Source organism: Pisolithus orientalis (assembly GCF_024613125.1).
Source record: "Pisolithus orientalis strain OTSU chromosome Unknown F5J12scaffold_24, whole genome shotgun sequence".
Lineage (NCBI taxonomy): Eukaryota > Fungi > Basidiomycota > Agaricomycetes > Boletales > Pisolithaceae > Pisolithus > Pisolithus orientalis.
Window position 1 is genome coordinate 162980 of NW_026260805.1, and position 23627 is coordinate 186606.

General features: G+C 46.3%; 5 protein-coding genes across 5 annotated transcripts; 2 read left to right on the top strand and 3 right to left on the bottom strand.

The window, feature by feature from the left end:
• Window positions 1-2268: 2268 nt before the first annotated feature.
• On the top strand, window positions 2269-5123 carry F5J12DRAFT_784220 (uncharacterized protein; the record flags this gene model as incomplete). The annotated part of the gene is made up of 14 exons (XM_051742997.1): window positions 2269-2331; window positions 2542-2621; window positions 2650-2662; window positions 2784-2854; window positions 2912-2945; window positions 3047-3238; window positions 3299-3436; window positions 3499-3785; window positions 3856-3894; window positions 4128-4150; window positions 4334-4479; window positions 4508-4582; window positions 4606-4769; window positions 4976-5123. 14 exons carry the CDS (start codon window positions 2269-2271, stop codon window positions 5121-5123), a joined length of 1473 nt encoding a protein of 490 aa, XP_051598057.1.
• A 200-nt stretch (window positions 5124-5323) lies between these two features.
• Window positions 5324-6484, bottom strand: F5J12DRAFT_784221 (uncharacterized protein; the record flags this gene model as incomplete). Its single annotated transcript, XM_051742998.1, has 8 exons — window positions 5324-5449; window positions 5633-5724; window positions 5774-5811; window positions 5876-5989; window positions 6029-6060; window positions 6102-6167; window positions 6298-6384; window positions 6449-6484. 8 exons carry the CDS (start codon window positions 6482-6484, stop codon window positions 5324-5326), a joined length of 591 nt encoding a protein of 196 aa, XP_051598058.1.
• A 909-nt stretch (window positions 6485-7393) lies between these two features.
• Window positions 7394-9800, bottom strand: F5J12DRAFT_894602 (uncharacterized protein; the record flags this gene model as incomplete). The annotated part of the gene is made up of 12 exons (XM_051747755.1): window positions 7394-7476; window positions 7540-7635; window positions 7687-8039; window positions 8091-8422; window positions 8481-8611; window positions 8667-8742; window positions 8796-8947; window positions 8997-9114; window positions 9146-9215; window positions 9271-9369; window positions 9423-9585; window positions 9680-9800. 12 exons carry the CDS (start codon window positions 9798-9800, stop codon window positions 7394-7396), a joined length of 1794 nt encoding a protein of 597 aa, XP_051598059.1.
• Window positions 9801-20164: 10364 nt separating this feature from the next.
• F5J12DRAFT_723905 (dhal domain-containing protein) lies at window positions 20165-20851 on the top strand (the record flags this gene model as incomplete). Its single annotated transcript, XM_051741483.1, has 3 exons — window positions 20165-20246; window positions 20299-20422; window positions 20479-20851. Coding segments are annotated over 3 exons (579 nt in total), but the record flags the coding sequence as incomplete, so codon positions are not given.
• Window positions 20852-21080: 229 nt separating this feature from the next.
• Window positions 21081-23483, bottom strand: F5J12DRAFT_906522 (uncharacterized protein; the record flags this gene model as incomplete). Its single annotated transcript, XM_051748795.1, has 12 exons — window positions 21081-21163; window positions 21226-21321; window positions 21443-21720; window positions 21770-22101; window positions 22160-22290; window positions 22346-22421; window positions 22476-22627; window positions 22677-22745; window positions 22797-22897; window positions 22953-23051; window positions 23116-23277; window positions 23377-23483. 12 exons carry the CDS (start codon window positions 23481-23483, stop codon window positions 21081-21083), a joined length of 1686 nt encoding a protein of 561 aa, XP_051598061.1.
• Window positions 23484-23627: the final 144 nt, after the last annotated feature.

Sequence of the window (23627 nt, forward strand, 5' to 3'; positions counted from 1 at the left end):
GTGCTCAAACAAGATCAATCAGGTCCACTTTAATGTATCTCTTCTCTCATTCTCCTGCACCAGGGTACACATTCACCAGCACTTGCACAAACTTGTCCCATCTACCTGTCATCTCTTCCAGGAGTTGTGTCCACAGGTTCACTGTATGGTTGTCCAGATACCAGATAGTCCACTTCAGCCACCTGTACTCATCTGTACACCCTGCCTTCTTACACAGGTGATGAATTTCTTCCAGATAACAAACCAGATTGGCTGTTTTCCCTGAAAACTTGGGTGCTTTGTCTGAAGACCTAGAGTGAATTTTCTCAAGCAGCTTGGGTTTGTCAGATGCAAGGGTGCCTTGTCCAAGAAGCCTAAGGATACATTGCCCCTCAGATAGTTCTTCTGGCTGGGCTGTTCTCCTCCTTGGCTCCTGTGCTTCTGTAGACAGAGACCTGTACCTCGAGCAACTTCCTTCTCATGCATTTTCTCCTTGTGCCTGTAATACCTTCTTCTTCTTTCCTCCTCCTCACTTGAGTCACTCAATTAACTGTCCATGGAGTAGGACCTCCTATGGTGTCTACTTCTCAACTTGTCCAATCTTTTATGTCTGTGGTGATGGGACTTTGACCTGTGCCTTGTCCTGTAACTTGACCTGGAAGTCAATCTGTACCTGGGCTTGTGTCTTGACCTCAACCTCAAGGATGACCTCTCCCTATGTCCTGACCTATGTCTTGACTTCACCCTCATCCTCATCCTTGAGGGTGACCTTTCTCTGGTTGTTGACCTTTCTCTGGTCCACCCTCAGTGGACTGCAACTTTTGGGTCATTGACATAGATTCTGTCTGGCAACTGCTCTGTCACCCTTTCCTTTCCCTTGTCCCAGTAGGTCATAAATGGTATTAACTCTTCTTCCTTTTCCTTCTTAGGCATTGCAAACTTCAATGAGCTCATCAGTTGCCCATCATCCCAGATCGCTTTGTACATGTCCTCTAAGCTGGTAGTGTCAACTTTTTCTCCTGTAAACATAGGAATGGAAAATGGAATGTCTTCAGGCTCCTCTATGAATACTGTGAGGGGTAATTCCATGAGTGGTGAAGGTGGTTCTTGTAGGAGCTTCACAGCTTCTTCTGTCAAACCAAATGATGTTTCTGAGTTTGATCCAATAACTGGTGCCAGTGTTTGATATTCTGTGAAACCAGGTTCTCGGGTCTGTTTTGGCTCTTCTGGTTCTGGGGATTCTGGAAGAGGAACTTCAGTGGGGAGCTTCCCTAGAGATGACTTAGCTAAATGGGGAGGCATTGCTTTCTTCCTTGATTTGAGTGCTTCTTTCACTTTCTTGTGTCTCTCCTTGTGGGCAACCCTAGCTGCCATTTGCCTGAGGTTGCACTTTACTTCCTGGTTGTTGGTTGAAGCCCCTCATGGTGGGCTCCAAGTTGTAGGGAAACTGTTTTCTGATGGCCAAGAACTCCAACTCCAGAGAGGTAGGCTCTGCTCGAGTTGGGTCAACCCTGAAGGGGCTTCAGTCTGGATGCAGAATAAGTAATTTAGATGAACAAAAAGGGAACTTGCCTGGGAGGATTTTCTAGACTGCAAAGAAGAACTTGGCAGAAGGAGCTGAAGCAGTGATTCTTGCTCTCCAAAGAAGGACACAGAGTAGACAGTGATGTGTAGTACAGTAATCCTTGTCCATGCTGTACTGTAGTCTCTATGTGATGTGGCACATGCCATGACCACCCATGTGCTTAGTCAGCTCTCAACCTTTCAACATCAAGTTCCCTCAGCCACAACCCCTAAGTCTGAACCCTCTTTGACCCTCACCTACACTCTCCATCCTCAAACCTTCCCTTCAACACACCAGAGTGATTTCTCATAGGGAAAAGGTCTGCATTCCCTACACTGCTACCCCTCCAGACCTGTACAACTTCATTCATAAGCAGGATGTGATGCTGCAGGCCCATATCAGATATGGCAGAGTGGTCTATAGCTGCACTGCCACTCATGTAGGAAACTCTCTGATTATGTTTCACACATCAGGTGATGGATCTCACCTCTGGTTCCTGTGGTACTTGCTCTGATTCACCTGTCAGGCAACTGATCTTTGCCTCCAGTTCCTGCAAGCATCAAATACATATATGAACAGAATGGATGGTCTGCATTTGCTGTCTGTTGGAAGTGTCCCCATGTTTTGAACAAAGGCACAAATGACCCCTTTGCATGCTACCTACATTTCCCAGAAAAGACCTACAGCCACATGCTTTCCACAACACTGGAGAAAGTTGAGGTATCATGGGTCACTATGCATGGTGGCTGATATCTGATAACCATGTTGTCATTCTTACATTGAGTCAAGTGAGTGAAGCTCTGTCTCATGCCACTCTGATTTGACTGTTGAATTCTTGCAACAATAGGACTGACAAATGTCAAGGCATCATGGAAGAAAAATTGTAGGATCTACTTAGGGAAATATGACAACCATGTAACAATAGCTACAAGAACTATAGGATGATCACACTGGGCAACTGTTGTGTGACCACAGGGTGATCATTGGGCAATGAACAGGTGACTGTCAGGCAATTAGTATGGACAGTGGTGAAACTTCAAGTGCAAGCACATGTAGGAACACTAATTCTAGACTTGAAGTAAAATCTGTTACTGGAATCTTGGCAGTACTTTGTGTATTGTCAGTTATGCAAATTAGGACAAAACTTAAAGTTTCACCCCACACTGCATGTGTTGACATAACTTCCTATCTTGGACAACATCTGCTATTCAACCATACTTATTGTTTACACAATGATTAGACATTTGCTCTGACTTCAAACCTGAGTAAACTTGTAGAACAGGATCTAAACTTCAAGTATGGATTTTTTCAGTATGCCATCACAAACCCTAAGTGTGAGATTGACATATTGTATTTTACATATAACAGGGTACTATATAGTGGAAAACTCACTGTGACAGTGGTCAAGTACCACAGGGGCACTTTATGTTCCAACACTCATCTACTGTCTCATAAGTCCTGCATCCTTAGATGGGTATCACTAATACTTCATGAATATGATAGTGCATGCAAAAGATATATGACTGGCATAAGGCACTCAGAAAAGCCACATTAGAAGCCATGGAAGCTCTCTGGGCCTCAGACAAGAAATACTTTGACCCAGAGGACTGTAAAGCATATGTTGAGTATGCACTAGGTCCTAGACTTCCTTTCCTTTATGGGAAAATTGACCATTATGAGAATGACATTGTTCTGGTAGGTGGCATTGAACTTTGTGGTTTATAAGCTGCTGAGGATATCTCCTGGGGTCTGTAGATGTCGAAGGCATTCCTTACTCCTCTCATACTACAGATGTTTGCAGCCCACTTGTCTCTCCTTGCTCTTATTGAAGGCAATTCTGAGCTATACACTGTGTTCACTAATGACAACCCACACAGCACACTCGTCCTCACAGTCACTGCAGTTCACTCAAATCAAATATCCAGAGTTTGAGATCACTGACTCTGCTTTCATAGGTCAAGCACACATTACATATGTATCATACTGGCAAAAAGGATGTGGCTATGAAGAAATCTGAGCTGAGCTTCTCAGAGACTCATTGGGGGACCAAGATACTTTATTATATTGAGTCCATCAAAGGATCAAGAAGAGGAAATATGTGGAAATCCTTGCAGAGGCCCAGCAGTCCCATGGTTTGCACCATTGCACCACTGGAAGCTGAGCAAGGGCAGCCACCCCAGATGCAGGATACCAAGATGACCACGTGCAGATTGTGGTGTCATCTGACATCAAGCTCTTGGAGGTATGCTTTCTTTCCTTGATGCGAGTAGGTCCTGGAATCGATGCTGGACTAATTTATTTGTGAATCATAGGATGAAGAGTAATTACCATGCTGAAGTAGATTACCTGTGGTAGGTAGGGTGTGATCTTCGAAGACTAAAATAAATATCATCTGATTGTTCTGATGCATTGATTGGAACTGTTGCTATGTACACACAGTATGACCTGATTGTCTGATCTAAGAACCTGGAGAGGGTATGGTAGCCAGTCTGACAAAGAATGTATTCAAGTCTGGTATTGTCTGCTGAATGATCTGACTAGGACAGATGTATAGACTACACCTCCATCTGTAACAGTCTGACAGCAGTCTGATCAACCTGTGGACAGGTAAATCTGTCTGAGGCAGAAAGGTACATGCATGACTTCATACATTTATCTGTCATGACTGAGATGGCTGCCTCCCCTGAAAGTATCTGTGATATCTGTGGCCAGATGTCTCAGGGACTTGACAATTTGCTGATGATGATGATGTCTGCCAGTAGCTCTTCATTTATCACTCCAATTTTGTAGGCTTGGTTATGTACCACTTTGTCATGCCAGTCCTGCCTGACCTTGGAGGCATAGTGGAGAAGGGCACATTCTCCATGATTGCCTTGATCTTGCCAGTGGTGATTGTCAATCCTGTGGAAAAACCAGTTGAAGGCATCCACCAACTGGTTACCCTATCCTGCATTCTTGATGCAGGTAAGGAAGTGGTTCTTGGCATACATATATTCAGCAAAGGAAAGGTTGTGGTCTGGCCTGGTGTTTTTGGAGGCAGTGAGTGAATTTGCTGCATGTAGTGTGATGTTTCCTTTGCCAGCCTGGGTGATGGCCAAAGTGTCATTCTCTTTGAGACATCTCACTGTTCATGTGGCTTCCTGGAGGCCCTCTCTTGTGAAGTACCACATGTGGATGAATTTGAAGGATTCTATCTTCTTGATGGCATACTCTACTGGCTGCATTGGTAGGTTTGACAATACCATGGCATCTGGGTCAAAAGTGGGGGGGTTCTGCTCTGAGACTTGTTGGGGGGGGGGGGCAGTCAGGTTCTGCTACTGGTGGTTGTGGTGGGTCATTGGGTGGTGGTGACCTTCTTTCTTCTCCCTGTTGTGGTTGGTTTCCATGTTGCTCATCTCCCTGGGGGTTTTCCTGGTCCCAATGTGCTTCCAGGGCTCTGATGGCCTGTTCAGAGGTCAGGTCTCCTCCCGCCATCATGAGGTTGACCACACCTTGGAAGGCTGGTAGCATGAAATCTGGTCAGAATTGTTGCTGTGGATGGGGGGCATCCATGTTTGTGGTTCAAAATGGGGAGATCTGATTACTGATAGTGAGTTTCTCAATGGAAACTAGGGAATAATGCAGTTAGTGTTCAAAGGAGCAGAGTGACCAGGGTTGTGAAAAGGAACAAGGTGAGGCCTGTGCTGTGGGCTGAATTCTGATGATAGTGGGGAGAGAGAGAAGGTGCAAGGCAGCACAGCCACTTGTGCAAAGACACTATTCTATTACTTGTCATATCTCCTATGTACTAGAATTTCTATTAATGTCAAGATACCACTTGCATTGCTTGTTACCCCAGAGCAGGGTGACCACAGTTTGAATGAGGGCTGGGAGGCTGAAAGGCACCCAGCTTGTACCATACTCATTCTGAGATGAAACAGTCAGGGCATGTTGGGACTGTAAGATGAGGCCTACCATTAGAACTTCATCCAACCACATATATATGGAACAAAGGATGGGTATCTGTTCTTGTCACAACCTGACTTCTTGTCCACAAGATTGTATATGGATGGTTAGTCTATATAGCAGGGGCACTAAGATGCATGCAACATTCTTGAAGTCATTGCAGATGTTTGTTGTGATATCTTGAAGTTTTTTCATTTCTTTCATGGCATTGTGCTCCAGCCAGTGTTTGAAACTGGCTGTAAGAAATATCAGTGGTCAGAGATCATGTATTGATAAGATACTTACATATCTCAATCATATGGTATTGCTGCATCATATAGATCCTGTTTGATCATTGTCATGAGCTCATTACTGTCAGGAAGGAGATTCTGTGATAGTAGAATTCACTTCAGACCAGTTCTTGCATTGATGGTGATTTCATGGACCTCCTGTGCTTCATTTGGTGTCATTTCTCCAGGCCAAAGCCACCCTTGTGCTAACTTGGTGTGCTGCAATGGTACACTGTATGGAGTAAGGCAAGGGGCCACTGAGTGCACAAACCTTGCAGCAAGTGTGGGCAGGGCATAGTCAAGCTCAGGTCAGAGGTATGTGTAAGGACCCAATGTGGACCCACCACACTGCCCTTGTTGGACATATGGGTAGGAATGAGAATGAGACACTTCAGGTGTGCTGGTGAGAGCTGGTTGCATGGCATATGAGGAGGGCCCAATGATAGAAGGTACCCAAATCTTCTTGATCACTGTCAATACTGTTCAGATAGTAAGTTTTGGCATTGAATTGCTGCTGCCATTTATGCCAGGTGCTGGTACAGATTGCTCCTCTGCAAGGTTGATCTGGGTTGCTGCTGAGTTTCCAGACAGATTCATTCCAGAGTTCTCAAGAAACTTCTCTTTCATCTGAATTAGATTAAATAGATTAGAATCATTTGAAGGACAGTTTTATAGATGATGGGGTACTCACCTTGTTCCCTTGCTTTCCCCTTGATGAAGTGCTCATGATGGTTAGTGAAGAACAGGAGTTCACATGGTGTTCTTGTCATGATTGCAGATGGATTGGGTTCACTGATTTTCTTAATTTGAATGTATGGCAATTTCAGATGTACAACACATATATATTGGAGAAACCTGCTAATGAAACATGCTTAAACTTGAAGCTAGGGTGTTGTTAGAGATACAGTGATGCTTGTCAAAAATGTCACTTACTACTGTATTACAAATCATCTTCAGAGTCACTGTGCTCACTCCCATCTGTTTGCAAAGTGTCAACAGTAATTGAAGCAGCCAAGATGGCCAACAAGTCATCTTTGGAGTCAACTGCTTCCCTCTCCCCTCTTTCATCTGATACCTCCTCCATCAGGGTGAGATTTCATCTTCCAATGCAAGCAATGTTAAATCTGGACCATATGCCCCAATCTCAAAGTCTGCCTCGTGTTTCAGTTCATTGGCTAAGTGATGTTCCATGATGCTCATGAACAACCCTTATGATCAAGACACATTAGTGACTTGACTTGCAAATAGGTGCCTCCTCATGATCAGCAACTTACTGCAGGAAAACTTAACAGATGTTACATCATTCACATAAGCAGCCACAGCAGGCAGGCCATTTGTGTGCCACACAATCCCCATGAAAATGAGCAGGGAGTGCAGACTGCAGAATGTGGCATACATTGCAAAGCATGGCTTGTTTGAGCTTGTCTGTATTTGACAGTCATGTATATGAGCTTCCAATATTCCTACATAGACAATGACTTGCACACACTCTTTCCACTCCTATGACATTCAACACACTGATGATAATTTTAGGCGAGAATGAGCAAACAGCCAGTGATGGTGACACTTATGGACACATTACATGCTGTTAAGCCTGAAAGATTAACTGCAATCATCCTGGTAGATGTGGAACCGTTCAAGATAATGGGGACTCATCCACGTTCAGTATAAGTTTCGTAAGGAACCGTATTCCTTCGATGTACGCGTCAGCACGAAGCGCTGCATTGTGGGAGTTAAAAACGTGCCACATGGGAATCCCGTTTGGAGGGCATGTAGACTCACCTTCGTTCACGGTGTGCACGCCGTTATAGTAGTCGGATTTGGTAACAAGAGAAGATCGGAAGATATGCTTTGTCAAGTCCCAGTACCATACCGTGTCTAGATTACTTGAATCGATTAAGTGATCGGGTGAAATCAGCCGCCACGTACCAGTGTTTGCTGAAATGAGGCCATGGTTAATGTTATGCAAAGGAGAACAGAAGAAAGAAATGTCTATGTACTTGCCTAGTGATAAGGATGGCCCTAAAATGATGGGCGTGCCGTTGTACAACTTAGAAGTTGTTATAGTTGCTTTGATGGTCCCAGTGAGAATCGAGTATGGACCATACCCTACAGGAGTTACGGGAGAGGGCTCAAGCGCTATACCAGAATTATTGGAAATGATAATTTTTCCACTGTCACCGGTCTTCATGACCCTTCCGAAAGCACGAAGAGTCAACTCATGGCTAGCAGCCACGGGCGAGAGAACATCAATAAGGTGCTGCTGTAACTCAGCCACAGAGCTACAGACGGTGTGACATGATGTTAATATATTGAATGTGCGTTCGGCTTACCTGTGTTCTGTAATTCGGTGGTTGACAACCGCCGAGGCCCTTTCTGGGAGGGCATTAGCTTTTACACCACCTTTAATGACATTGACGGCTTGAGTGGTCACCATCATAGCTCTCATTGCAGGGGATAACTCGGATAGCGCATCTTCCAATCTCGCCAAGGTCCGATCATCGCTCACCGCTCGGTGTGCAAGGTTGCGCAACTCCTCTGGGAATGATGGGGAGTAGTCTGCAAGGCACTGGATAGTTGAGAAATGCGTTCCGTTACGCGGGAGTTCAGGTGAATGTGGGTTTGCTTCTATCGCTGAAATAGCAAGGGAAAGCAGGCCAATACTCTGTTCAGGTGAAGGGCATCAGCGCAGGTACATCGGCGTCGACATTTGGCGGACTCACTGTATGTGCTGGTGGAATGCTCGAGTGACCACCAGGCGAAGCCACCTCTACGCGCGCGTCGAAGTACCCTTTCTCAGAAACTTTCGGCGATACAAAGTAGAAGCCATCTCCAAAATTCACTAGGCCATTTGCTAAGCGTTGACAGCATGACGGTGAGCTTCCTTGGAGAAGACAAGAGCTACTTACGACCCTCGTCCACGAGCATGGCGAAGCCATTATGACCATAGGTCTCCTCCAGATACTTTGCGATATGGCTAGCACCCTGTTTGAAAGCACGTCAGAAAAGAAAGGATAACTGGTGAACCCCTATCATACTTGAACCCCTGCAGCCTCTTCGTCGAAGCCAAGAGCGATGACGAGAGTGCGAGTAGGCGTAAAGCCACGCCGCAAGAGAGAATCGACAACTATGAGTCTCTCAATGATTTCCGACTTGTCGTCACATGCTCCACGTCCCCATATCCAGGTGCCTTTCTAGGTGCTCAATGTCTGCGATCGAATGGATGAGGATGATGATACCATCGTAGTGACCCGAATAGGGTGGGTGTATCCACTGTGATACAGTAGTAGGATCGACGGGTACTACGTCTAGGGGGGAATTCAGAGACACTCCAACGACGAACGTCAAATATCTAGCCTTGGTGAGCAGTCAGGAGAATGGGTTTTACCTCTGTTGAACCCTGCCAGTGATGAACAAGGCCATATGTGTTGATTTTCGTCACATCCAACTTGGTGTACCTAAAGGACGATGGTAAGACACTGGACTTGGCTATCTCAGATTGAAACACCCTACACAAGCGGAAACACACGTTCCAAATATTCGTGGAAGTCGGCAAAAATATTCCATGCCGGATCTTCTCCCACGGGGCCGCTATTGTCGTGAGATTCCGTACTGCACAATGTGATGAAAAGTTGCACCAGTGCAAGGAAAATGGTGGTCCTCACGGAATGCGAATAGCGCCTGTAAGGAGATCAATGGCGTGCAACTTGAAGTCTGTAGAAGCGTAGATAGCCTCTAATTCTGCATCGATGTGAGCATTATCGATAGGGATACAAGGCGTCCCATTGGGGACAGGCCGTGGAGTTTGTATCGGGAAGGAGTCGCCCACTGTGAGTATTACGGGAAATGAAACGCAAGGGAGAATTCAGCACCCATAAAGTGCTCCAAAGCGGTATTATGCACAAAAATGTCAAGGCTCGACTGAACCTCAAATCCCTTACACTGGCTAGCGTGGGTACACATGCAGCGATAGGACTCTCCCATGGTGACTCTGAGGAGATTTCCCCGCCCTCCTCCTTGGCATCAGCGCTAGCCTTGGGCATGTGAACGTGTGGAATAGTTAGAGCGCTCGTCGAGGCTAGGAATGGCGGTGGCAGGACTGCAATAACAATATGGTCGCTCGTCCGTAGGTGTTCTAATTTGGGAAAGCCGGTCCGAGTTACATGTCCGATACTTCGTCAGGCTAGAGGACCGTCGCGGTCATTGGCGATGGGAAGTAGCATGGCTATTCGTGCGTCCTCAGATGGACTCCAATCCAAGCATCCAACTTTATGTAAAAAAGTTACTAATTCAATCGCTCTAAAGGAATACGCTCAGGCGTCCGAGTGTCTTATACCCGGGATAACCTTCGATTGTGCAGAGCAGTGTCTAGTTGTCGTTAAACTTGTGACATTTTCTGCTGTTGCGAAGATAACACGAGGACTGTAAGGTTCGGACCGACGCTGTCGGCCACACATCACTTGTTCAATATTCTTTTGACGTTTCTTCTACATATCTCATTTGTGATTGATCTAGTTCTTATTCACACCTGTTCTTACTGATATCGTGTGCCTGTTCTCTCTACTATAAAAAGGGCCATGTATCTTAATGTAGGGGGAGAAAATTTTTCCTACATACTGGAAATACAGACCTTGGTGTCTTGGAACTTTGAGGTAACCACAGGAAAGCTCCTTGTGTAGTGTTGTCACAAGTGCCTCACTTCACTGTCACCACTACATATTTTTTTCCAGCCTATATGGTCTAACCCCAAACCCTAAATGATATCCCCACCAATACCTTCTCCACCATCTGCAGAACTGATCCCCTGCAGAGACAAAAGAGTAAGTATCCAAATACTTAATAAAAAGATGGTTAACACCTGAGCATCCATTCGCTGAGCAACAAAAGCTTGAGCATCATCCTTACCTCCTAGCCCAATGACTCAGCCTGGCACTGAAGTTGTCAACAGGTCCCTGCTTCTGAAGCTGACTCCATTAGGAAGTCAGTATTCCACCCCAGTTGGTAAGCCCATCAAGGGTAGTGTCTGGAGCTACAGTGACATGGTTAAAAATGGCTCTAGGAGCCCCAGTCTGGTGTACCATGGTGCAGCCATAGACACTCCCAGTTTGAGCCCTAGTTTGCTGGTGTATCCCAGTGATGACATTGTCCCAGAGACCTCACAAGCTAGATCTGTTGGAGTTCAGGTACTGACTCACAGAGATAGTGATGCCTTACCCAATGATGTCCAATGTGAATCCATGTCCATGTTCCCAGTGAGCGAGACAGAGGTGGAGTGCACTGAATGGACAAAAGTGGTGTGCAGATGATCATGTGATTGTCGTGCCTAAAGCAAAGTAAGACCAGATGTCAGAGATGCCATCAGACAGGCAGAACGACAAATGACCCCAGATGAAAGAGCATGAATCTGGAGGAGGTCTTTGTCAGTGGCAAGAAGCAGCACTGATGAGTCCATGTCTGAGAGTGATCAATCACCTGAAAACAAAGATCCTAAAGGGAAAGGCCCTGACCCTAAGAACTGGGGAGGTTTAAATTTTGATGATGCAGAAGTAGATCCTGATGCACAGCATGCAGCCCTCACATCATGGAATATGGTGAACGTGCTCACCAAGGACAGTGGACTAGAACACCAACCTGGCATGCTTGAGGGAAGCCACTCAAAGAATGTAGACCTGCATAATAAAGATGGAGGCCTGACCGCCAATAGCAAGAATGCAGAATGTAGGTCTAAGAAAGAAAAGTCTAAGTGCAAAAGGAAGACTAAAAAGAAAATGACTAAGCCTGTGAAGGTGCTCCTGAATCCTGTAAAAGATATGGTGGATAAAGCTGTGTGCCCAGATCACAAACAGCAAGAATGTCAAAAGACACCTAAGGCCATGGAACCTATAAAACAGATCAACCTGAAGAGCTTCATAGGACTCACATTCAAACAGATAGAGAAGGATGAGAAACACTCAAAGAAAAATAAGAGAAAGGCGAGACAAAAGTTGGACTCTTCCAGCAATGAGGACTCCAGTTCATCTGAGCCCAGAGACTCATCCAGTGAGAGCTCTAGTGATGATGGCTCACCTTCTTCTAGCTCAAGTAGTGATATGTCAAGCTTGTCAAGCTCGAGCGATGATGACTTGTCCTTGACAAGCAGCGTCTCCTTGTCTGACACAAGCAAATCATCTACAAGCTTGCAAAGACAATGAGGAAGGTCCTGACACCGTAAAGGGCGAGGCAAAGAATGCCATAAACCTAAGAAGCATTCCAAATCCCAAAGAAAGACAATGCTCAAGCCTATCCCACTGGACAAGTATGATGGATTTGATGATGTCCACACTTTCCAGCAATTTGTTACTGAAGGCACAGCCTACATCACAGATGGCCAAGTCAAGCCTAAGAAGTGTGCTTTTATTCTGTCACACTACTTGACTGGAAAGGCACATGAGTTCTATGTGTGAGAAGTGTCTGGAGACCCTTACAAGTGGAGACTTTTAGACTTTTTCACACAACTCTTCAACTATTGCTTCCCTATTGATTTCCAAATGCAACAAAGGGAAAAGCTGCAATCCTATTATCAGAATTCTAAAATGGTTAAGAACTACCTGTATGAGCTCAATGAGCTGTGGAATATGATTGGGAAACAGACAAATGTACCAAAGTCCACAAGTTCTGGGCTGGCCTTTGAAAGGAACTGCAGAGAGATCTGTGGAAGGAGAAGTTGAATCCGAAGGTCTCATTGTTAAAGAAAATCACCATGTTGGCTGAGATACTTGAAATTGCACAGACAGTTGCTGGTGATTATACCCACAAATCTAGAAGATGGAGAAGTAAGCAAAGGATGCTGGAAAGTGCCACTGCCTCACCAGAGAGCCCCAAATGGCAGAAATCTGGATACAAACAAAGGCATGATTACAAATGAAAGGCCAGGGGTGAAACCTACCAGAGGGACAACAATCCCATGGAATCCTCTAACCAGGGAGGAAGGCAGGGAAAATGCCCAGAAAAACATAAGTGCAATACTCCAAAGTTGAGTAAAGAGGAACAGGAATGGCACAAGACAGAAGGACTTTGCTTCAATTGCCACAAGTCAGGACATTTCTCCAGGAACTGCCCAAGTCAGCACACCATATCCTTGTCAAGAAAACCTCCAGGGTTATCTAGCTTTGGCATGGATGTCGATTTCAGTGATGTGGAGAATCAATGCCAATTGTCCAAATCATCTGAGAATGAACCCGGACTGTCATTGAACTTCATACCTGTCCAGAGATACACAATCCAGGATGAGGATGGTGACCTCCCTGACCTGGAGAGTGTATGGAGTGAAGATGAATATGACAGTCATGATGACAAAGTCACCACTGATGAAGAGGATCCTAATGCAGGGATGCAAGTGTATGTCTATAATAGTAGACAATTCCACAGGCCTCACAAGGGGTACTATGGGATCAGACACCCTTTAGAGGATTGGGCTATGGACCTGTTATTGGGAATCTGTTATCCAGGTGATGACCCAGAATTGCTATGCACCTACATGGATTCACAGTTCCTTGTATATGACCTGGGGAACAGGAGACACATGATTGTTGAAAGTGAGTGCAACATGCTTGGACCTGAGGATGGGATTACCATCAAGACAGACTTGTTGAGCAACCCATCATTCTGACTCAAAAGTTGGTATTGGTTCTGAAAGGGAGAGTGTGCTGGGATTCCAAAGCCAGAGTTGTGATGTCAAGAAAGGGTGCAGACTTGGAGATCAAAACCCATAGAGCATCCCATTGAAGACAGAGTTGCTGCTGATCCTGAGGAATATAGCCTACAGATCCTGGAAGGGGGAAACTGAGACAGGTTTGTGTGTGTTAGGGAAGATAACTCAACCATACACATACTTGACCATCACATGGGGGTTTGCCTAGCTCTCCCACTGGATAAGGTAACCATACCAGAGTTCAATGTCATGTGCTGGTATGTAAGGGAATTGGTTCACACACTTATGGAGCACTTATGGAATGATCCCTTGGAGGACAATGACTCGGGAATTCAACTCCTGTTCAAAAGCGAGGAGATTAGTGCAAGTGATGAGAGATCAGACTCAGAAGAAAACATACTATGCAGAATGGCCCAACTGAAGAGTGCCAAAGCCTGCACTGAGGACAAAACTGTTCTACAAAGAAACTCCTCAATTGCAAAAGACTTCACACACAGGATACCCAAGCTGCTGGTAGTTGTCATGCACATAAATGGCCATCCAGCACGTGCACTGATTGATACTGGGTCACTGGCTGATTTCATGTCAGTAACCCTTGCAGAACAACTAAAGGTCAAGTGGATCCTGCTTGAGAAGCCACTTACCATACAGCTTGCCATTCAGGGCTCAAGATCTAAAGTGAATTTTGGCATGAAGACCTGGCTCCAGTACCAGGGGATTGACTGTGAATGATATTTTGATGTCATGAACCTACAAAACTATGACCTTATTCTGGGAACACTGTTCCTTTATCAGCACAAAGTAATGGTGGGGTTACACTCACCTAGAGTCATCATTGGAAGCATATTGCCCATGGAGATGAAAGGAGCACAGGTTTCCACTCTGGAATCATGTGTGACAGAAGTTTACCATGACAATCTCAAAAAGGTGAGAATGTACTTACAAGAGCTCACCAAGCTGCTGTGCTCTCAAGCTGGTGCTACAGCACTGCCCCCATTCTGAGTGATCAACCATGAAATACCCCTGATTGACAAAAAGAAAGTCTATCATTGGAGACCATCAAAGTGTCCTGATGCCATGCATCACTTATGGACAGAAAAGAAGAATGCCTACCTTAAGACCAGTCATTGGGAGTTGACAGCCACATGCAATACATGCCCAATGATGCTGATCCCGAAGGCAGGGAACCCACCTTGGCTTCGAGTGGTGGTCAACCTGTGAGAATGAAATAAGAACACTCGTAAGCTGTCCTCACCTATGCCAGATATGGATGGAATTTTGAGATGAGTGGCCAAAAAGCCTTATCGATCAATCATCAATGGTGCCAATGCCTATGAGCAGATATGGGTGGTACCAGAGCATGTTGAACGAACAGCAGTAATGACACCTGATGGAAACATGGTCAGTCTCATCATCCAGCAAGGAGATTGTAATGCACCAGTCACTTACCAAGCCCTGATGAATCACATTTTTGGGGAGTATATTGGCTCCTTCATGGATGTGTACCTTGACAACATTATCATCTATTCAGACACATTAGAAGAGCATGTCCGACATGTCAAGACTGTGTTGGAAATACTCACCCAAGAAAAGCTATACCTAAGTGAAAAGAAGCTCAAGTTTCTGAGCAACAAGGTAAAAATCCTGGGCCATGTGGTCACCGATGATGGGATAAAGATGGATCCCAATAAAGTTGACCACATCCTCAACTGGAGGGTTCCAATGAATCATATTCTGTGTAAAGGATTCATTGGGTCAGTTGGTTACCTCGCAGATGATATCTACAAAGTCCATGTACCTCTAGGGGTGCTCACTGAAGCAAGTGCAGAGACTCACCCCTTTCAATGGACGTTCACTGAGCAACAGGCCTTTGAAACCATAATGCGATATGTTGCCACTTGCACACAACACTGTCACATACCCCTTGATTATGGACCAGACTGCAATCCTGTCTGGGTAATGACCAATGCTTGTGGGAATGGCATTGGTGGCATTGTAGCACAAGGAGTGGATTGGAAGTTGGCCAAAGTTGCCATGCTCTACTCTGCAAAGATGTCTTCAGCTCAGCACAACTATCCAGTCCATGAACAGGAACTCCTCACAGGAGTGGAAACAATGTTGCGGCACCAGGACATCCTCCAAGGCATACATTTCACTTGGGTAACTGACCACAAAAGCCTGACATATCTGTTGGATCAGAAAGACTTGTCTGGGCGACAGGCATGATGGTTGGAGAAGTTAGCTGAGTTTGACTTCAGAATCAGGTATGTACCAGGAGAGGAGAATGTTCTTCTGGACACTCTTTCCTGAATGTACAAGTTTGATGCTCCTGGGACAATCCATGTGCATAGCAAATACCTGCATCATGACCTGGACATCGAGGAGACAGTACCACCAAAGGAGAAGCAGCAGACAATAAGCTCACCTTTGTACATAGGCATTGAAGCACTTGCAATGTCTACCAGGGCTCATGCACAAACTGACACCCCCATTGGGCCTTTGCTGATGGAACAACCATCAGCTCACCAACAGAAGCTGGTGCTAAAACCTCCAAGGAGACCTCCTGCACCAGCAATCATGAAGCAACATTCCATGCCAACAATAGACCCAAATCTGCCTGAGGATGAGGGTAGTGAGATAAAAGTTCCTGCTAAGGATCAGCCAGAGGGAACAGGAAAGGGACCTGCATGGCAATCCATGCTCTTACACCCCCAGCTGAGACTGGTTGACTGGAGACCAGAATTGAGTTTGCACAATGAATGAAGGATCATTTCATTCTTCTTGGACCAGGTGAATGAAAGAAGGGGGGAAAGGGTAGTGGACCACCCCCTGAACATGCTACAGACACATTGCCAGACACACAGAGCTCATTGCCAAGCATGTGGGAACTAGATGATACAAGCAATACAAGCATGGCAGGCAATACAGAAATGAATCTTGTGCCCCTCATCATGTACTCAGGAAATGAAGGCATACTTAGGGAAGCGCAGAACAGATATGGCGAAGACCCATTCTTTAAACAGATACTGGATGCCCCAAAGGCATTCAAGAACTTTGAAATCACACCAGACAGTTTCATTCAATTAAGATTGCAAGACCATGTTGTATTCTGTGTCCCAGACATTGCAGTAAATGACAAATGATTAAGGGAAATGGTCATTGATCAAGCTCATTCCCTACTTGCACATCTAGGTGCTAGAAAAATGGTATCCTACATACGAGAGTTCTTATGGTGGGACTCTATGGTAAAGGACATCACTGCATACTGCACATCATGTCAGACATGCCAACAAAGCAAACTGCTGACTCATAAACCCTTTGGACTGCTGAACCCACTCTCTGTACCATCCAGGCCTTGGGAAGCAATTGGAGTAGATTTCATGGGACCCCTCCCTGAATCCAAAGATTGTGATGGTGAATATGACTCGATAACAGTGATCATCGACTTGTTAACATCCATGGTACACATTGTGCCAAGTCAAATGACATACACTGCCCATGAAGTAGCAGAATTAATGTTCACCAAAGTGTATAAACATCACAGCTTACCTCGAGCAATCATTAGCAATTGTGATGTTTTTATTCACAAGTACATTCTGGAAACACCTTAATGAACTAATTGGGATTAAGCAGAAGATGTTGAGTGTGTACCATCCAGAAACAGATGGTGCTACTGAACATGCCAATCGAACCATTGCCCAGATGCTGAGATGCTGCATTGGGCTGAATCAGAAAGATTGGGCATCACGCCTACCTGCCATCAAGTTCATGATCAATAATGCAATGTCAGAGTCAACAGGCTACACACCATTGTTCCTGAATACCAGATGGATGCCCTGACAGATGATATGGGACACTCCAATGAGAGATGAGTACCCAAGCATACGAGCATTTGCCAATAAAATGAAACTCACCTTGTTGGACACTCATGACACAATTCTGAAGGCATGATTGAAACAGACAGTTGGCACTAATAAAAAGTGCCAAGTGTGTCCCTTTGTTACAAGTGACCTTGTATATGTCTCCATGAAGAATATTAGCTTGTCAAAGGGGACATCACAAAAACTCATACTGAAGTTTATTGGGCTGTACCACATTTTGGACAACTTCAGGAATAATTCTTATTGCATCAAACTACCTGATAACCTGAAACAAAGAGGCATTCACAACATGTTTCATTTGTCATTGCTAAGAGTGCACATACCAAATGACGATCAAAAGTTCCCTGGGCAGAAGGATGATCAAATCCCTGAGCTTGGAGGAATGAGTCGAGAATGGGCTGTCAACCAGATAATAAGTCATCATGGCAGCTGCTTGGAGGCAACATTCAAGGTGCAATGGACAGCTGGAGACCAAACATGGTTACCATTTGATGAGGTCACTCATCTAAAGGCACTAGCCGATTATTTCAAGGCCTTGGGGATAGACAGGATAAATGAGTTGCAAGATAAGGGTGACGGGGGATCATCTGAGGATGACCCCCAGGTGTTCCTTGGACACTTGGTACCTCACCCCAGTGGAACCTATAAAAACCACCCGCACAACAATAGAAATCCATCTGTTCACCAGGTCCCCAGGTCAGTCAGACAAACCCCCAATCAAAATCGCTGTACCCATCCCCAACAACACATGCCTCCACCTCATACTGCCTACCCTTGTTGCATGCCCCAGCCTCATCATTCCTGTTCACCTCCTCGCCATCATAGTCATCAGCCACATCAACATCATCACTACTCTCCATCCACACAAGGGAGAGCTAAAGCCCACACATGGCCTAGATCACCTGCTGTCAGCTCATGTAGGAATTGAGGGTGGTTTGGTGAATGTACCAATCATAGACCTCCTTGCATGTCGCAACCAAAGTTCACTAATCGTAAACCCCCTGCACACTCAGCCAAAGCCATTGCTCACATATATTGTCCAGTGTGCTCCTGTGGTAGTCATAAACCAACCTCCTACCCAAAAAGAAAGTCGAAGGGTTGCTCACCCCAGTCACTGCTCGAAACTCAACCCGTGCATCCACAAGACTTAGATCCTGATGCCTCAGAGACACTCCAATGCATGCTAGCAGACATCATTAGTGACTTGCTCAGCCTGGACATAGACAAACCACCTACTGCTGATCACCACTCACCTGACATGACAACCCCTGCCTGCTTCTTATCTGTAGAGCAAATCAGCCCAGACTTCTTCACTGTGTGGGCTCCTGCCAGTCTTGGGGAGGCAGAACAGTGCATGCTGGTCCATTGTGAGCAGATGAAAGCTTACTTTACCTATGATAGGGTGTTGCGAGGAAATAATGGTGACCCACTTGATATACCTGCAGGGTATTGTCAGTTCCAAGAGGTGTACAACCAGTCCACTACCTTGAAGTCATGTTTTGCTTACCATGAACCTGGTCCAAATGCCCGCACTGTGATCATGGGCCCAGTGCCTACTAGGGAAGAGGTTCTTGGAACCAACATGGATCTGCAAAGTAAAGAGGAGATTGAGGGTGGACAAGTACTTAATGGTGCAGAGGCAGTTACACTGCATAGTTTGCTATGGGAGGCTGCTGACAAGGTTGGGCATCAACGTGAACACACCATGCATGGCTTCCTAGAGTGATGAGAGAAAAGAGGCAAGGGCTGTTTTGAAAGAGGACCTTTTGGTGGACATCCTGGTGCATCCCCCTTTGGTGATTGACACTCAGATAAAACAAAAATGGGGAAGTCTTCCGAGCCCCTCTCTCGGTCAGCCTGGCACCATGAGTGATCCAAAGCCCATAATTGCCAGGCAACACCCACTGTGAGCGTATCATCTGCTGCCACAAGCATCAATCCTTTCTTCCAAAACTTCGCCAACTTACCTGTCACGGGCCCTAGCCATCTCACCATAGATCCGCTCAATGTTGACACCTGCGATGTTGAAGGTTTCGGTGACACTTTCAATGAGAGCTGCACTGAATTTGTGGGTACTGAGGGCGACGAGGAAATGACTCAGCCAGGTAAAGCCATCACAGGTGCCAAGGAAGATGCCACAGAGGCTGGCTTGGGGACTGCTGACAAAGCTGTCACTGGAAATGCCACCTGAGGACTCCTGCTACAAAGGAAGGGTACTTTGTACCCTGGAGGGGGGGTTGTAAGGTTCAGACCAATGCTGTCGGTTGCACATCACTTGTTCAATATTCTTTTGACATTTCTTCTATGTATCTCATTTGTGATTGATCTAGTTCTTATTCACACCTGTTCTTACTGATATCATGTGCCTGTTCTCTCTACTATAAAAAGGGCCATGTGTCTTAACATAGGGGGAGAAAATTTTTCCTACGTACCAGAAATACAGACCTTGGTGTCTTGGAACTTCGAGGTAACCACAGGAAAGCTCCTCGTGTAGTGTCGTCACAAGTGCCTCACTTCGCTGTCGCCACTACAAGGACTTTTCTATCTCCCGCAAGGGACCCCTGTATACTGGAGATTTATCATACCACACCCCCTACCTTACCCAGCTGGCGTCCTGTGAGGTGGTTCAGATCCGTCAAGCGGTTGCCTTGAACACCATCCCCTCTCCTGTTCGCTTCTTCTCACTCCCCCATCGGTAGGATGATCCATACCCAGATACAACAACCAGTCCATCTACACATCTGCATGTGAGGGAATTGCTAGTTCATGTTCTGAGCCAACCTATGCGGCAGGTCCGGAGAGCCTGGCGGTATCTATCCCTCCTGCAAGTACACGAGCAGCTAAGCCAGAGATGACGAAGATGGATAGTGTTGCCGGCGACGGTGACTGTGGGTTAACGCTGAAAGATGGAGCCAACGGTGGGTCATCATTGGTTCTATTCGCAGTCCTACTGATTCGCTTGTGCATAAGGCGTCCTCAAGGCACTGAAAGAGGGGAAAGTGTCAGGCGAGGATGTCGTCGGTAGCGTGATAGCTATTTCCAAAGTTGCCGAAGAGGCCATGGGCGGAACCAGTGGTGCCTTCTATTCGTACGTGTTTCTACTTGTTCAGTATAAAACGTCTATTTCTCACCGTTCTTATGTGCCCTTAGGATCTTCTCGGCACTCGCCCAAGGTCTTGCGGATACCTCAACTCTCGCCACTGCTGATATCTGGAGCAATGCGCTTAATGCTGTCCTCGATCGGCTTGATACCTACACCCGCGCCCGTCCGCCGTCACGCACGCTCGTGGATCTTCTTGCGGCCTTCACTGAGGCTCTCCCGTCTGGCCTTGAAGTAGCCGTCAACGCTGCCAAGGAAACTGCGGAGAAGATTAGTGACCTCGAGGCTAAGGCGAGGCGCAATGCGTGTGTCGAAGGTAGGAGGTTCAGAGCAGAGAGGATTCCTGACTCAAGTACGTGGGACATCAAGGTGGTGATCGATGCTCTTATTCGCAGGTTCAAAGTAATGAAGTGCTGCACATGATGGAAAATTGTATGGCATGTGCAAGTCACGCTGTATACATGAGCATCCCGTCCGGTATGCAGTAGAAAATATATTCAGCCACGAACAAATGAACCAATGAACAGACGCAATCAAGTCCTGTAACATGTGTACAGCGCCAATCATATCAGTACAATTCCCATCAGAGGACATCAAAAAGGGGCATCCAATACACTGTTAACCTTAATTATTCCGGCAGACGTGAAATCGCTCAAGATAACGGGGACTCATCCACGTTCAGTATAAGTTTCGTAAGGAACCGTATTCCTTCGATGTACGCGTCAGCACGAAGCGCTGCATTGTGAGGGTCAATGACATGCCACACGGTCCTCCGTTTGGAGGTTATATCGACTCACCTTCGTTCACGGTGTGTATGTCGTTATAGTAGTCGGATTCAGTAACCAGAGAAAATCGGAAAATATGCTTCGTCAAGTTCCAGTAATGCATCGTGTCTAGATTACTTAAACCAGTGGACGGATCAGGTGAAATCAACCGCTACGTACCAGTGTTTCCTTGAGATGAGGCCACGGTTAATACTATGCATAAGAAAATGAGGAAAGAGTATGTACTCACCTAGTAATAAGAATGGCCCTAAAATGACGGTCGCGTCGTTGTATAGTTGAGACGTTGCCATGGTCGCTTTGACGGTCCCACCGAGAATCGAGTATGGACCATACCCCATAGGAGTTACAGGAGAGGGCTCAAGCGCTGTACCAAAGGTATCGGAAACGGCAATCTCTCCACTGTCACCAGTCTTTATGACCCTTCCGAAAGCACGAAGAGTCAACTCATGGCTAGCAGCCACGGGTAAGAGAACATCAATAAGATGCTGCTGTAACTCGACTACAGAGCTACAGACGGCGTGACACGATGTTAATATTGAGCGTGCGCCCGGCTTACCTGTGTTCTGCAATTCGGTGGTTGACAATAGCCGAAGCCCGTTCTGGGAGGGCATTAACTTTTACACCACCTTCTATGACATCGACAGCTTGAGTTGTCGCCATCAAAGCTCTTATCACAGGGGATAACTTGAACAGTGCATCTTTCAATCTCGCCAAAGCCCAATCATTGCTAACCGCTTCGCGTGCAAGACTACGCAAGTCCTCCGGGAATGATGGCAAGTAGTTTGCAAGGCACTGGACGGCTGAGAAAGGCGTTCCGTTGCGTAGGAGTTCGGGAGTGTGTGGGTTTGCTTCTATCGCTGAAATAGCAAGGGAAAGCAGGCCAATACTCTGTTCAAGTAGAGGGTATCAGCCTAGGTATATCGGCTTGGAAGATTTGCGGACTCACTGTATGGGCTGGTGGAATGCTCGAGTGACCACCAGGCGAAGTTACCTCTACACGCGCGTCGAAGTACCCTTTCTCAGAAACTGCCAGGGATGCAAAGTATATGCCATTTCCGAAATTCATTATGGGAGTTTCTAAGCGTTGGTGGCATAACAATGAGCTTCCTCGAAGAGGACAAGAGCTACTTACGACCCTCGTCCACGAGCATGGCGAAGCCATCACGACCATAGGTCTCCTCCAGATACTTTGCGATATGGCCAGCACCCTGTTTGAAAAGCAAATCAGAAAAGAAAGAATAACTGGTAAACCCCCACCATACTTCAAGCCCCGTCGCCTCTTCGTCGAAGCCAACGGCGATGACGACAGTACGAGCAGGTGTAAAACCACGCCGCAAAAGAGAGTCGACGACTACGAGTCTCTCGATGAGGTCCGATTTGTCGTCACATGTTCCACGTCCCCATATCCAGGTGCCTTTCGAGGTGTTCAATCCCTGTGGTAAAATGGAAAATGATGATGATACCGTCGTAGTGTCCAGAATAGGGGGGATGTATCCACCGCGACACAGTAGTCGGATCGACGGGTACCACGTCTGCGGAGGAATTTAGAGAGACGCTCCAATGGCAACAATCAAATTTCTAGCCTTGGTGAGCAGCCAGGAGAATGGGTTTTGCCTCTGTCGAACCCTGCCAGTGATAGACAATGCCATACGTATTGATCTTCGTCACGTTCAACTTGGTGTACCTTATGGATAATGGTAAGACACCGGGCTTTCCTATCTCAGATTGAAACACCCTACACTAGCGGAAACGCACGTTCCAAATATTGGTGGAGGTCGGCAAAAATATTCCATACTGGGTCTTCTCCTACTGGGCCGCTATTGTCGTGGGATTCAGTGCTGTACAAAAAAGCGCCCATAGGATGAAACCTTGTGCCAGTGTAAGGAAATTATTGGACCTCACGGAATGCGAATAGCTCCTGCAAGGAGATCAATTGCTCGCAGTTTGAAGTCTGGAGATGCATAGATGGCCTCTAGCTCTGCATCGATTTGGGCGTTATCGATAGGATACAGGGCGTCCCATTGGGGACAGGCCGTGGAGTTTGTATTGGGATGGAGTAGCCCACTGTGAGAATTACGGGAAATGAAACGCAAGGGGGAATTCAGCACCCATAAAGTGCTCCAGAGCGCTATCATGCACAAAAATGCCAAGGCTCGACTGAACCTAAAGTCCTTTACACTAGCTGGCATAGGTACGTGCGCAGCAACAGGACTCTCCCATGGTGACCTTGGGAAAATCCCCCCGCCTTCCTTCTTGGTATCAACTGGCATGTGAACGTGCAGAACGATTGGAGTGGTCGTCGTGAGGCTAAGGACGACGACGGCAGTATTAACTTGCTATAACAATAGCCCTCGTTCGTAGTTGTCCCAATGGGGGAAAGCCAGTCCGAGTCACGTGACCGATACTACAGGACT